Genomic DNA, 12,386 nt, shown 5'->3' with positions numbered 1-12,386 from the left:
CAAATTTGTGCTGCTGTCTGGTGGAAAAACTCCAACTTTGCGGCCTTTTGAGCAGCCATAGTAATTTAAAACCCGTTTTTATCCATATCGCAATTGGGCAAACGAGTAAAGAACATTAAACCTGTTTAATCATTCCCATCATCTGAAGAAAATCAAATTATCGTCATAATAAAAATATATTAATTGCTAAACCAAAGGGGTTATATACTGCATCAAATGTCAATGCCAAGAATTATATATAGGATGAACAATAGGAAAATGGGAAAGAATGGAGGAACATGTACAAAATATATGGAGGCACTGTATAGGGCAGATTCACTGTCTAATCCTATTGGAGAAAAAAAATGAAAATATATAACTTTTAATTCATTTAAAATAACTTGTAAAACAGGTCTAAAGGGTAAAATTGTTTGAAAAGTAAGAGGTGATTTTTATAGACTTTCGATAAACTCAGTAAAAAATATCAAAAAATGTCCATCTCTTACAGATTTTTTCCAAACACTGACTCCATAGGCTTTATCTTGCACTGTATTTTGACTCCTTTATATGACCTTTGGTATAAAACTAGGTGATCTGGACAAGTCATGGGCTCCACATGCAGTGTGTTCTGTTCTTGTAGAACTACGATAGTTGTCTAACGTGAAGAAGGAGAGCTTATGTTTTGGCGTGCCTATGATCTGCAGGGATCCGCAAAATCATAGTGGTGACTGCTACTTTTGTAGGTGAAGGGTTTCAACCTTCACAATAAAAAGGAAATTACAAATCTGGACCTTCCCTAAGAGATTCGCCCTGTGCCTCATGGTCCAGGAATATCTGTCCCTTGATCACCAGAGAACTTTAAGATACACCTCATTCAGAACATGAAGAGCAGGATTCTGATGAAGACTTTTACGCTAGTCCCAACGAGGCACCGCTTATACACAGCTCACATTAAATGATTTAGTCATGGACTTGGACCTTGCGAAATATTCTGCAGAACGTTTAGGCTTTAGACAAGTGTTTCTCAACTCCAGTCCTCAAGGCCCACCAACAGATCATGTTTTCCACAGTATTGCACAGGTGATGGGTTTTCAGGATTTCCTCACTATTATACAGGGAATAATTCCATCACCTGAGCATAAGGAAATCCTGAAAACCTGATCTGTTGGTGGGCCTTGAGGACTGGAGTTGAGGAACACTGCTCTAGACCTGCTAGCTCCTGGTACCTGTTTTTTCATAGTATGGAAGCAGAAAAAACAAATACTGTAGAGTATTGTGGTGATGTCCCTGGACTGATGGAAAAATGTAAGATTGAGTAAAATGTGAGCGTGTGGACACTCTTTGATTCATACAAAAGAAGTCTAAGCTGTGCTACCCCACAATGGCAGCAAGTATGCTTCAGTGCCTGTAGGGCATTCTGTGCAGTTGAAGGAAAGTTATGAGAATTTAGAGGTTTTTTTTTCTCAAGAAACTTAACAACAAGGATCAAGAATGGTCAATGTGTGGTGATATGAAAATTCTCTTGTTGCCCCTTAGGCAGCAAGGAAGATACACAAAGTACCCATGCTTTTTGTGTAAATAGAACAACCGGGATAGGACTCGTCACTGGAGCCAAATAAGTTGGCCAACGAGAACATCTTTACAACTTGGATTCAAGAACATAGATGTGGAAAGTTTTGTTAATCCCACTAAAGTTCTCCTGCCACCATTCAACGTTAAACTTGGAGTTTTGAAGCAGTTTGTGGAAGCTCTACCAAATGAAGGAGAGACTGTGTTCTACATTTCAGGGACTGTCTGAAGCAAAACTAAATGAAGACATCCTTCTGAGTCCGGATATTTGGAAACTCATAAAGGACGACATGTTCGAAACACAGATGATAGCCGTTGAGAAAAGCACTGGTATTCTTTTAAAGAAGTTGTGAAGAAATTTTTAGGTAACAACAAAGATCCAAAATTTAAGTCCATTGTGGAGAACATGCTGAAACATTTCAGAGCCTTGAGTTATCTGATGAATTGGAAGTATATTTTTTTACATTCCCATTTGGACGACTTTCCTGAAAACCTTGGTGCTGTTTGTGAAGAGCAAGGAGAAAGGTTTCATGGAGGATATCAATGAGATGGAACATGAACATGATGGGTGATTACTGTTGGACGCTGCACAGAGAAGATCCGCAGGTCATCTATAGGAGAAAAGATGTCAAGAAAAGCTTACAAGACAAAAGGAAAAAGTGCAAGAATTAATTTCCAATACATTTTCAGAATGAATTTTCAATCAATTTTTATATATAATACTGTGTTCATTTTTGGGTACAATAAAGATTTTTCTTGTTCATTTCGCTTGTACGTAATCTCACACACGTTTTGTGCAAAATCCATACACAAAAGTTTAAAATAGATTTTTTTTTTTAAATCTGGGCATAAGAAAACATTAGAATCAGTCATTGGATTTGATAAAATGTCCATAAACCAAAATTTTGCATACTTTTGTAATTACAAAATTTAATTTACGATGTCTCCTAGTACTAAAAGTGTTGAGATAAGCAGTGAGAACCATATTGTTAACCAATGGGAAAATTATCTCTGCTATCTCGCACAGTTTCCCAGATTCTAATCTTGATGATTAGATCCACTGGTATTTGTTCCTTAACAAATGATAGATATCATATTTATTTACTTGGAGGGTCTTGGTTGTGAGACTATCTCTAAAGGTACAGTCACACTAAGGGGTGCTTCACACATAGCGAGATCGCTACCGAAATCGCTGCTACGGCACGGTTTTGGTGACGCAACAGTGACCTCATTAGCGATCTCGCTGTGTGTGACACTGAGCAGCGATCTGGCCCCTGCTGCGAGATCGCTGCTCGTTACACACAGCCCTGGTTCGTTTTCTTCAAAGGCGCTCTCCCGCTGTGACACACAGATCGCTGTGTGTGACAGCGAGAGAACGACGAAATGAAGCGAGCAGGGAGCAGAAGGCGGCATCTAGCAGCTGCGGTAAGCTGTAACCAGCGTAAACATCGGGTAACCAAGGTGGTTACCCGATATTTACCTTAGTTACCAGCCTCCGCAGCTCTCACGCTGCCTGTGCTGCCGGCTCCGGCTCTCTGCACATGTAGCTGCAGTACACATCGGGTTAATTAACCCGATGTGTACTGTAGCTAGGAGAGCAAGGAGTCAGCGCTAAGCAGTGTGCGCGGCTCCCTGCTCTCTGCACATGTAGCTGCAGTACACATCGGGTTAATTAACCCGATGTGTACTGTAGCTAGGAGAGCAAGGAGCCAGCGCTAAGCATTGTGCGCGGCTCCCTGCTCTCGCGGTTATGATCGCTGCTTCGGCTGCTGTGTTTGACAGCTAAGCAGCGATCATAACAGCGACTTACAAGGTCGCTGTTACGTCACAGAAAATGGTGACGTAACAGCGACCTCGTTGTCGCTGTCGCTTAGTGTGAACCAGCCCTAAGCGACGCTCCAGCCATCCCACCAGCAACCTGACCTGGCAGGGATCGCTGGAGCGTGGCTACACGTGTTGCTGGTGAGCTGTCACACAGGCAGATCTCACCAGCAACCAGTGACCAGCCCCCAGCGACGCGTGAAAGCGATGCTGCACTTGGTAACTAAGGTAAATATCGGGTAACCAACCCGATATTTACCTTGGTTACCAGCGCACACCACTTAGCGCTGGCTCCCTGCACTCCTAGCCAGAGTACACATCGGATCGGGTTAATTACCCTACGTGTAGTCTGGCTACGTGTGCAGGGAGCAGGGAGCCGTCACTTGCTGCGTGAGAACACCGGACGCTGGTAACAAAGGTAAATATCGGGTAACCAAGGAAAGGGCTCCTTGGTTACCCGCTGTTTACCGTTGTTGCCAGCGTCCGCAGAAGCCGGCTCCTGCTGCCTGCACATTTAGTTATTGCTCTGACGCGGTCACACACAGCGATCTGTGCTTCACAGCGGGACAGCAACAACTAAAAAATGGTCCAGATCATTCAGCAACAACCAACGACCTCACAGCAGGGGCCAGGTTGTTGCTGGATGTCACACACAGCAACATCGCTAGCAACATCGCTGCTACGTCACAAAAGTCGAGCCTCAGCAGCGATGTTGCTAGCGATGTTGCTTAGTGAGACGTGGCCTTAAGGTGGCTTTACACACTGCAACATCGCAAACGACATCGCTGTAACGTCACCGGTTTTGTGACATAATAGCGACCTCCCCAGCGACATTGCAGTGTGTGACACACATCAGCGACCTGGCCCCCGCTGTGAAGTTGTGATCGCTACAAATCGTTCAGGACCATTCTTTGGTCCTTTGTTTCCCGCTGTGCAGCAAAGTTTTAGTGTGTAAAGGGGACTTTACAGCGACTTCGTTAGCGACTTCCCTTTCAAAAAGCTGCTTTACAACGTCCCCAATGACTAGCTAGGTCGTTCTGCAGGTCCGGATCGCTGTTGCGTTGTTGGCCAGGTTTGCCTGTTTGACAGCTCACCAGAGACTTTCTAGCGATCCCACCAGCGATCCCAACCTGGCCGGGATCGCTACAAAGTTTCAGTGTGTAAAGGGGCCTTTAAGCACACTCATGGATCACACTCATTGTCCTGTAGGTGACCAGCCACTGACACCTAGCATTGTTTGCACAAAGACTACTTAATTAGGATGATTGTTCACAGGAATAACTAATCTATCATTGTTACTATTGACTCTGGAGATAAAGCCAAATTTATAAGATAACCAGTTTCTAAACATATATGGAAACTACAATGGACATCTAAAAGGAACCACATTTTGGGGTATAGAAAAAGTTACTAAATATTGGAGCTGGGGAAACTATATAGAGTGAATGTCAAAGCCAGAAACCTACTGGAATTTTCAAGTTAATATGTTTAAAACTAGAGGAACAAAACAGTAAAATAGAAGTGTTTGCAATTTTCAGCCATCCGCTGAAGTTGATACATCCAGCATAATGCTCATATCTGTAGAAGCCCCTACTCTGCGGGAGCTGCCAACCCTGGAGAAGGACTATGATATATCCAAAACGCATAGATTTTGTGGTCAGTTCTCCATAGCTCTGTAACAACAAATTTCTGTAATCACGGCACTGGCTGACAGCCGGCTCTGCAGCGCATCAGTACAGAGCTGGCTGTCAGTCAGCGTCGGGGCAGAATTACAGCCACCACTGTCAGTGCTGTCAGCAGAGACTGTAATTGCTTCGGCAACCCTGTTTGATTGAAAGCCAGTGGCTCCTGGGAGAAATAATGTTCTTTTTCTCCCAGTGCTACACGTTTAGTATTGCAGTTGGGCACCTCCACAGATTAACCCTATATCTCCAGGTTACTATCTTTATATTAGCTTTATTAGAGCTGAGCTGGAATTCCGGACACAACCCATGGACGGGTGTTTATGGAAGAAAGCAGCCATATTTAGTAATTGCATGCAGTCCGTTTTCTAATAATAATCTTAGTCTTTCTTATTTTGCCATTTCTTCAGTGGAGGCAGATCCTGGGGATGAAGACCTCAGTTCCAAGGGATGGGACTCAGGGAGACTTATGGCAGAAGCCGCTGGATTATCTGGAAGTGTAGAAGATGAACTCAATAAATCCCTGACGAGTGTTGGATACCTGGACGTGGACAAGGACCTGGAATCAAAGCAGGAACAGGTAAATATTACACTTGGTATACGGCTTAATGCATAGATGAAGCTATAGGCATATGTTTATGGGTCAGTAGATGGTAGACTTATCCATATGTAAGTAAAAAAAGCAACAAAAAGATGGATTCAATCTCCAAAAATGTAGCAATTACTTACAGCAAATAGAGGGCAGCAGTTATAACCTGCCCAGGCCAAGGAACTAATGCACTAGCAGGATGCAGCAAGACCCCAATAAGGTGGAGGCGTCACAGGTGCAAAAAAAGCAAATCACTCACACACTTCCAATCATGGAGGGGGAGATTGCTGGATGATAAAATTGCACACGAGTGGCTTGTATAGGGCCTCCACCTTAAGGTCCAGTCACACTAAGCAACTTACCAGCGATCCCAACAACGATAGGGATCGCTGGTAAGTTGCTAGGAGGTTGCTGGTGAGATGTCACACTGCGACGCTCCAGCGATCCCACCAGCAACCTGACCTGGCAGGGATCGCTGGAGCGTGGCTACACGAGTTGCTGGTGAGCTCACCAGCAACCAGTGACCAGCCCCCAGCGCCGCGTGGAAGATGCTGCGCTTGGTAACTAAGGTAAATATCGGGTAACCAACCCGATATTTACCTTGGTTACCAGTGCACGCAGCTACACGTGCAGAGAGCAGGGAGCAGCGCACACTGAGCGCTGGCTCCCTGCTCTCCTAGTTACAGCACACATCGGGTTAATTACCCGATGTGTACTGCAGCTACATGTGCACAGAGCAGGGAGCAGCGCACAATGCTTAGCGCTGGCTCCCTGCTCTCCTAGCTACAGCACACATCGGGTTAATTAACCCGATGTGTGCTGCAGCTACATGTGCACAGAGCAGGAGCCGGCACTGACAGTGAGAGCGGCGGAGGCTGGTAACAAAGGTAAATATCGGGTAACCAAGGACAGGGCTTCTTGGTTACCCGATGTTTACCGTGGTTACCAGCCACCGCAGAAGCCGGCTCCTGCTGCCTGCACATTTAGTTGTTGCTGTCTCGCTGTCACACACAGCGATCTGTGCTTCACAGCGGGACAGCAACAACTAAAAAATGGCCCAGGACATTCAGCAACAACCAACGACCTCACAGCAGGGGCCAGGTTGTTGCTGGATGTCACACACAGCAACATCGCTAGCAACGTCACAAAAGTTGTTCGTTAGCAGCGATGTTGCTAGCGATGTTGCTTAGTGTGACGGGGCCTTTATTGGGGTCTTGCTGCATCCTGCCAGTGCATTAGTTCCTTGGCCTGGGCAGGTTATAACTGCTGCCCTCTATTTGCTGTAAGTAAATTTGAATTTTTGGAGGAGATTTTATCCCTTTTTTTGTTGCCGTTTTATTTAGATATCAGTGTAGGGACCCGTGACGTGGGTTGTGGTCAACCGTATTCTGGCCATAATAGCATCCAATACCTCATATATTTATTATGTTTTTTGCACATAACATTTTATACAAGATGCAGCCAGGCCCCTTAATGTTAGGCCTTGTATATTGGAGTCCCCGTCCCTGTATGGTACACTTGGATAGTACTGGCGCAGCCCGCCTGGTCGAATAGTATGGGCGTAACTAATAGGCTGCTAACGAGATACTGTGCACCTACATGTATGAATGGCGACCGATACAAGCCACTTGTGTGCAATTTTACCATTTGTGTGATGCTTCCACCTTATTGGGGGTGTTGCTGCATCCTGCTCGTGTGTTAGTTCCTTGGCCTGGCAGGTTATAACTGCTGCCCTCTATTTGTGTTATCTGTCTGTAAGGGCGGCTTTGCACACTACGACATCGCAGGTGCGATGTCGGTGGGTCAAATCGAAAGTGACGCACATCCGGCGTCACTTGCGATGTCGTAGTGTGTAAATCCTAGATGATACGATTAACGAGCGCAAAAGCGTCGTTATCGTATCATCTGTGCAGGCTCCGACATTTCCATAATGCTGGTGCAGCGACAGGTACGATGTTGTTCCTGCGGCAGCACACATCGCTGTGTATGAAGCCGCAGGAGCGAGGAACATCAGCTTACCTGCCGCCGGCTGCAATGCGGAAGGAATAGGTGGGCGGGATGTTTACATCCTGCTCATCTCCGCCCCTCCGCCGCTATTGGCCGCCTGCCGTGTGACGTCGCTATGACGCCGCACGACCCGCCCCCTTAGGAAGGAGGCGGGTCGCCGGCCAGAGCGACGGTCGCAGGGCAGGTGAGTGCATGTGAAGCTGGCGTAGCGATAATTTTCGCTACGCCAGCTATCACAAGATATCGCAGCTGCGACGGGGCGGGGACTATCGCGTGTGACATCGCAGCATCGGCTTGCGATGTCGCAACGTGCAAAGCCCGTCTAAGAGTTAAGAAACAAAACAACACAAAACTAAACATAATTATTGATATTTTTATTATTTAATAAAACAATAGTTAAAGGGGTTCTGTAGTTGCGGAAAACCCCTGTTGTCCGGCTGCAGTTCGTTTATAAAAAAATAAATAAAACAAAACTGTGGTTTACTCTAGTGCTGAGTCTCCACCACTGCTCCAGATTGTCTGCAGCGCTGACGTCCCGTCACTAACTCTGCTGCCGATAGCTCTGGCAGTAATTGGCTCAGTTGACAGCTTTTGCTCTGAGCTGCTGAGCTCTCTGATTGGCTGCAGTGCTGGCAATGTGATGTCAGCGCTGCAGACCATAAAATATAGACACTGGGAGCAGAGGCAGAGACTCTGCACCGGACCTGGGAAGGGTGAGGAAAGAACAGTTTGTTTTATAAAACAAATTGCAACCAGGGGATAGGGATTTTCCAAAACTGGAAACCCCTTTATGCCCGTTTCACACGTCAGTGAAAAACACAGACGTTCTTCACTGACGTGTAAAACACGCACATGTCCCTCCGTGCTACGTGATTCACGGCACACGTGGGTTGTCCATGTGCAATCCGTGCTCCATTCTCCGTGGTCCGTGATTGCACATAGAAACTCACCTGTGCCCGCTCCCGCTGTCCTTGGTGCTGAATGCTCCCGTAGTACAGCATCTGGCTGGCGCTGACCTCCGCAGCAGCTGCTTCCGGGTTGGCTGTGTCGTGCATTCATGAATATGCACGACAGTAATGAGCCAGCTCAGAAGCAGCAGGCAGAACAGGCTGCAGAGAGCGCCGCTGGAGCCGGGTGAGTAAAAATGATTGTTATTTTATTAGCATTTTTTTCTGGCACGTGTTTCACGGACCACACCACTGCATGGTCCATGGGACATCAGTGATGCCAGAAAAAAATGGACATGTCTCCGTGCGGCAATCACGGACACGCGGGTACGCCACACGGTTAGTGAAAAATCACTGATGTGTGCGCAGACCCATTGATTATAATGCGTATGTCAGTGATTTTGGTACGCAGAAAAAAACACAAACGTCCCAGAATCACTGACGTTTGAAACGGGCCTTAAGGCCCCTTTACACGCAACAACATCGCTAACGAGATGTCGTTGGGGTCATGGAATTCGTGACGCACATCCGGCCTCGTTAGCGACGTCGTTACGTGTGACACGTACTAGCAACCGCTAACGATGCAAAATACTCACCAAATCGTTGATTGTTGACAAGTCGTCCATTTCCCAAATGTCGTTCCTTGTGCTGGACGCAGGTTGTTCGTCGTTCCTGAGGCAGCACACATCGCTACGTGTGACACCCCGGGAACGATGAACAACACCGTACCTGCGTCCTCCGGCAATGAGGTGGGCGTGTCTTCCATGCGGCTGCCCTCCGCCCCTCCGCTTCTATTGTACGCCTGCCGTGTGACGCCGCTGTGACGCCGCACGAACCACCCCCCTTAGAAAAGAGGCGGTTCACCCGGCCACAGCGACATCGCTAGGAAGGTATGTACGTGTGACAGCTCCTAGCGATATTGTGCGCCACGGGCAGCGATTTGCCCGTGACGCACAAATGATGGGGGCGGGTGCTTTCACGAGCGATGTGTTCTGCCTCTGCTGAGTGTAAAGCCCCCATTAGGCTGTGTGCACACTATGTATTTTTATTACATTTTTTAATGCATTTTTGAGCACAGATTTGTCACAAAACCTGAAGGGAATCCTGACGCCAGCAAAGTCAATGAGGATCCTGAAGTGTCATGCACACGTTGCTTATTTGTTACTTGCAGATTTGGTGCAGAAATGTTAATTCCTTTCAGCATTTTGCAGTGTTTTTCACCCATTGACTTCAATTAAGTCAGTTAAAACCCTATGAAAACACAGATATACAAATGATCACCTATTTGCTGCGGTTTTTGTAGTTTTTTAATGTATGTTTAGACCTCAGTGAATGCTATAAACAGAGATAATAAAAACCTATTTAATCTGTGTCAATGGGAGTTTCCAATGGGGGCACATTGATATGGAAACTATGCTCCTGCATTGGTTACAGGTGTATTATAATGGTAATGTGCGGTCTTTAATATATTTTGCACCTCAATCTGCTCATTTGTTCTCTCTTTGTGAGACTCCCATACTTTCATACCTTGCAGTGATTATTCACACACACCCTGTTTATTTTCTTTTGTTTTTATATATACATGTTTACCTATTTACCCTGTGCATCACACTGCTATCTATTATTTAAATTCTTATTTATTCAACCAATGTGATGGTTTGATTCCGACAACAATGATTTTATTTTGTCTGGTTTTTACATTTCACACATTCCCCTATTCTCTCTTTTTACATGGTTTTAATATGTATATCCCTTTGAGTTGATGTGATAATGGATTTTTACATTAATCATTGGAGAAGAGTCTTTTTTTTCTGTCATATCTATAGATAATAGAAATAGACAGAGAGCGACAGACATATAATAAAATTGCAGCATGTGGACCTTATTGGACAGCTTTTTAGGATAAAATAAAGAAGAAAAAAACAATGTGGGGTTCCCCTTTACTTTTGCTAACCTGCAAAGGTAAAGCAGACAGCTATGGGCTCATGTTACCAGAGTGGGAAGGCCCATGGTTATTGAGCTCTTCCCAGCCTAAAAATACCAGATCGCAGCTGTCTCAGAAGTGTCACATTACGTTAGCTGCGCCAGTTCTGGCGTTACGTCTCAGCTCTTTCCGATTTCTCTGGTGCGGTGGCAATTGGGGTAATGGGGTTTATGTCAGCTGTGTAGCGTCAGCTGACATCAAGCCCTGGTGTTAGTAAGGGACAGGTGTCTATCAGACACCCCCATTACTAACCCAGAAAGTTAAAAAAAACACACATTTTTGAAAAAATACTCCCCAACACTTTCCCTGGTCCACCATTTTATTTACAATAAATAAATAAATATGCAGCTCTGCCGCAGTCTAAGGCCCTGTGCGCACTAGAAAAGTGATTGTTCTCAAGAAAATTTCTTGAGAAACTTCTGGGAGTTGAAGATTTCCGCACCTGCGGAAAAATCTGCGGGAAAAACGCATGCGGATTTGCCGCAGGTTGGTCCCTGCGGTTTTGCAATAAATAATATAGATAATCGATAGACAGATAATGGATAGAGGGAAAGATGGATAGATAGATAGATGAGAAAGACTTCTATAATGTCCCACCCCCCCTGCATTTTCTAAGCTGGCACCCTTTAGTGACTTTCATGGGGCACTAAAGGGTGCTTAGCCTTGTATTTAGCCATAAAATAAATAAATAATTAGAAAAAAAAAACGACGTGAGGTCCCCCTATCTTTTGTAGCCAGCTAGGGTAAAGCACACGGCTGCAGCCTGCAAACCACAGCTGGCCGCTTCCCCTTGGCTGGTAATTCAAAACAGAGGGCACCCCACGCTGTTATTTTACATTAAATAAATAATTTAAAACAAAAAACGTGGGGTCCCCCCCAAATTGCATCACCAGCCGAGGTAAAGCGGACAGCTGTGGTCTGGTATTCTCAGACTAGGGAGGTCCACTGTTATTGGACACTCCCCAGCCTAAAAATAGCAGGCCGCAGCCGCCCCAGAAGTGGCGCATCCATTAGACGTGCAAATCCTGGCGCTTCGCCCCAACTCATCCCGTTGCCCTGGTGTGTTGGCAAATGAGGTAATATATGGGGTTGATGCCAGATGTGTAATGTCGCCTGACATCAAGCCCTGGGGTTGGTGAGGTCAGGCGTCTATCAGATACCCGACATCACCAACCCAGTCAGTAAGAAATAAAAAATAGACAACAAAAAAAGTTTTATTTGAAAAAACACTCCCCAAAACATTCCCTCTTTCTTTTTCGCTCCTAATTGGGAGACCCAGACAGTGGTGTATAGCTACTGCCTCTGGAGGCCGCACAAAGAACTACACTTAAAAGTGTAAGGCCCCTCCCCTTCTGGCTATACACCCTCCCGTAGGAGTACGGATTCCTCAGTTTTAGCTTTGTGCGCAGGAGGTCAGACACGCACGCATTGCTCCATTGTTTTTTAGTCAGCAGCAGCTGCTGACTATGTCGGATGGAAGAAAAGAGGGTCTATACAGACTCCCAGTATGCTCCCTTCTCACCCCACTTATGTCGGAGGTGTTTGTAAGGTTGAGGTACCCATTGCGGGTACGGCGGCAGGAGCCCACATACTGATTCCTTCCCCATCCCTTTTTACAGGGCTCTGGGTGAAGTGGGATTTACCGGTCTCCAGGCACTGAGACCGTGCTCCATCTACAGCCCCTGGAGAAGATGCTGGATGGAGCGGAGTACATCAGGGACATGGCCCTGCTTCCTCAAGGTACTCTGTGTCCCCGTGTATTTGGCGCTCACACCGCAGCATGCTGGGTGTTGTAGTGCGCCGGGGGA

General features: G+C 46.0%; 1 protein-coding gene across 3 annotated transcripts in view; it reads left to right on the top strand.

Annotated features, from left to right (window-relative positions):
* VPS8 (VPS8 subunit of CORVET complex) overlaps positions 1 to 12,386 on the top strand; it is a 347,729-nt gene that overhangs the window by 4,011 nt on the left and 331,332 nt on the right. For all 3 annotated transcript variants that reach the window (XM_075317598.1, XM_075317599.1, XM_075317597.1), the window contains exon 2: positions 5,462 to 5,631. In XM_075317598.1, coding sequence (XP_075173713.1) covers positions 5,462 to 5,631 — 170 coding nt within the window. The remainder of the gene's footprint in view (positions 1 to 5,461; positions 5,632 to 12,386) is intronic.

The sequence above is a fragment of the Anomaloglossus baeobatrachus genome, chromosome 7, assembly GCF_048569485.1.
Source record: "Anomaloglossus baeobatrachus isolate aAnoBae1 chromosome 7, aAnoBae1.hap1, whole genome shotgun sequence".
Classification (NCBI taxonomy): domain Eukaryota; kingdom Metazoa; phylum Chordata; class Amphibia; order Anura; family Aromobatidae; genus Anomaloglossus; species Anomaloglossus baeobatrachus.
This window is presented reverse-complemented; position numbering and strand designations above follow the sequence as displayed.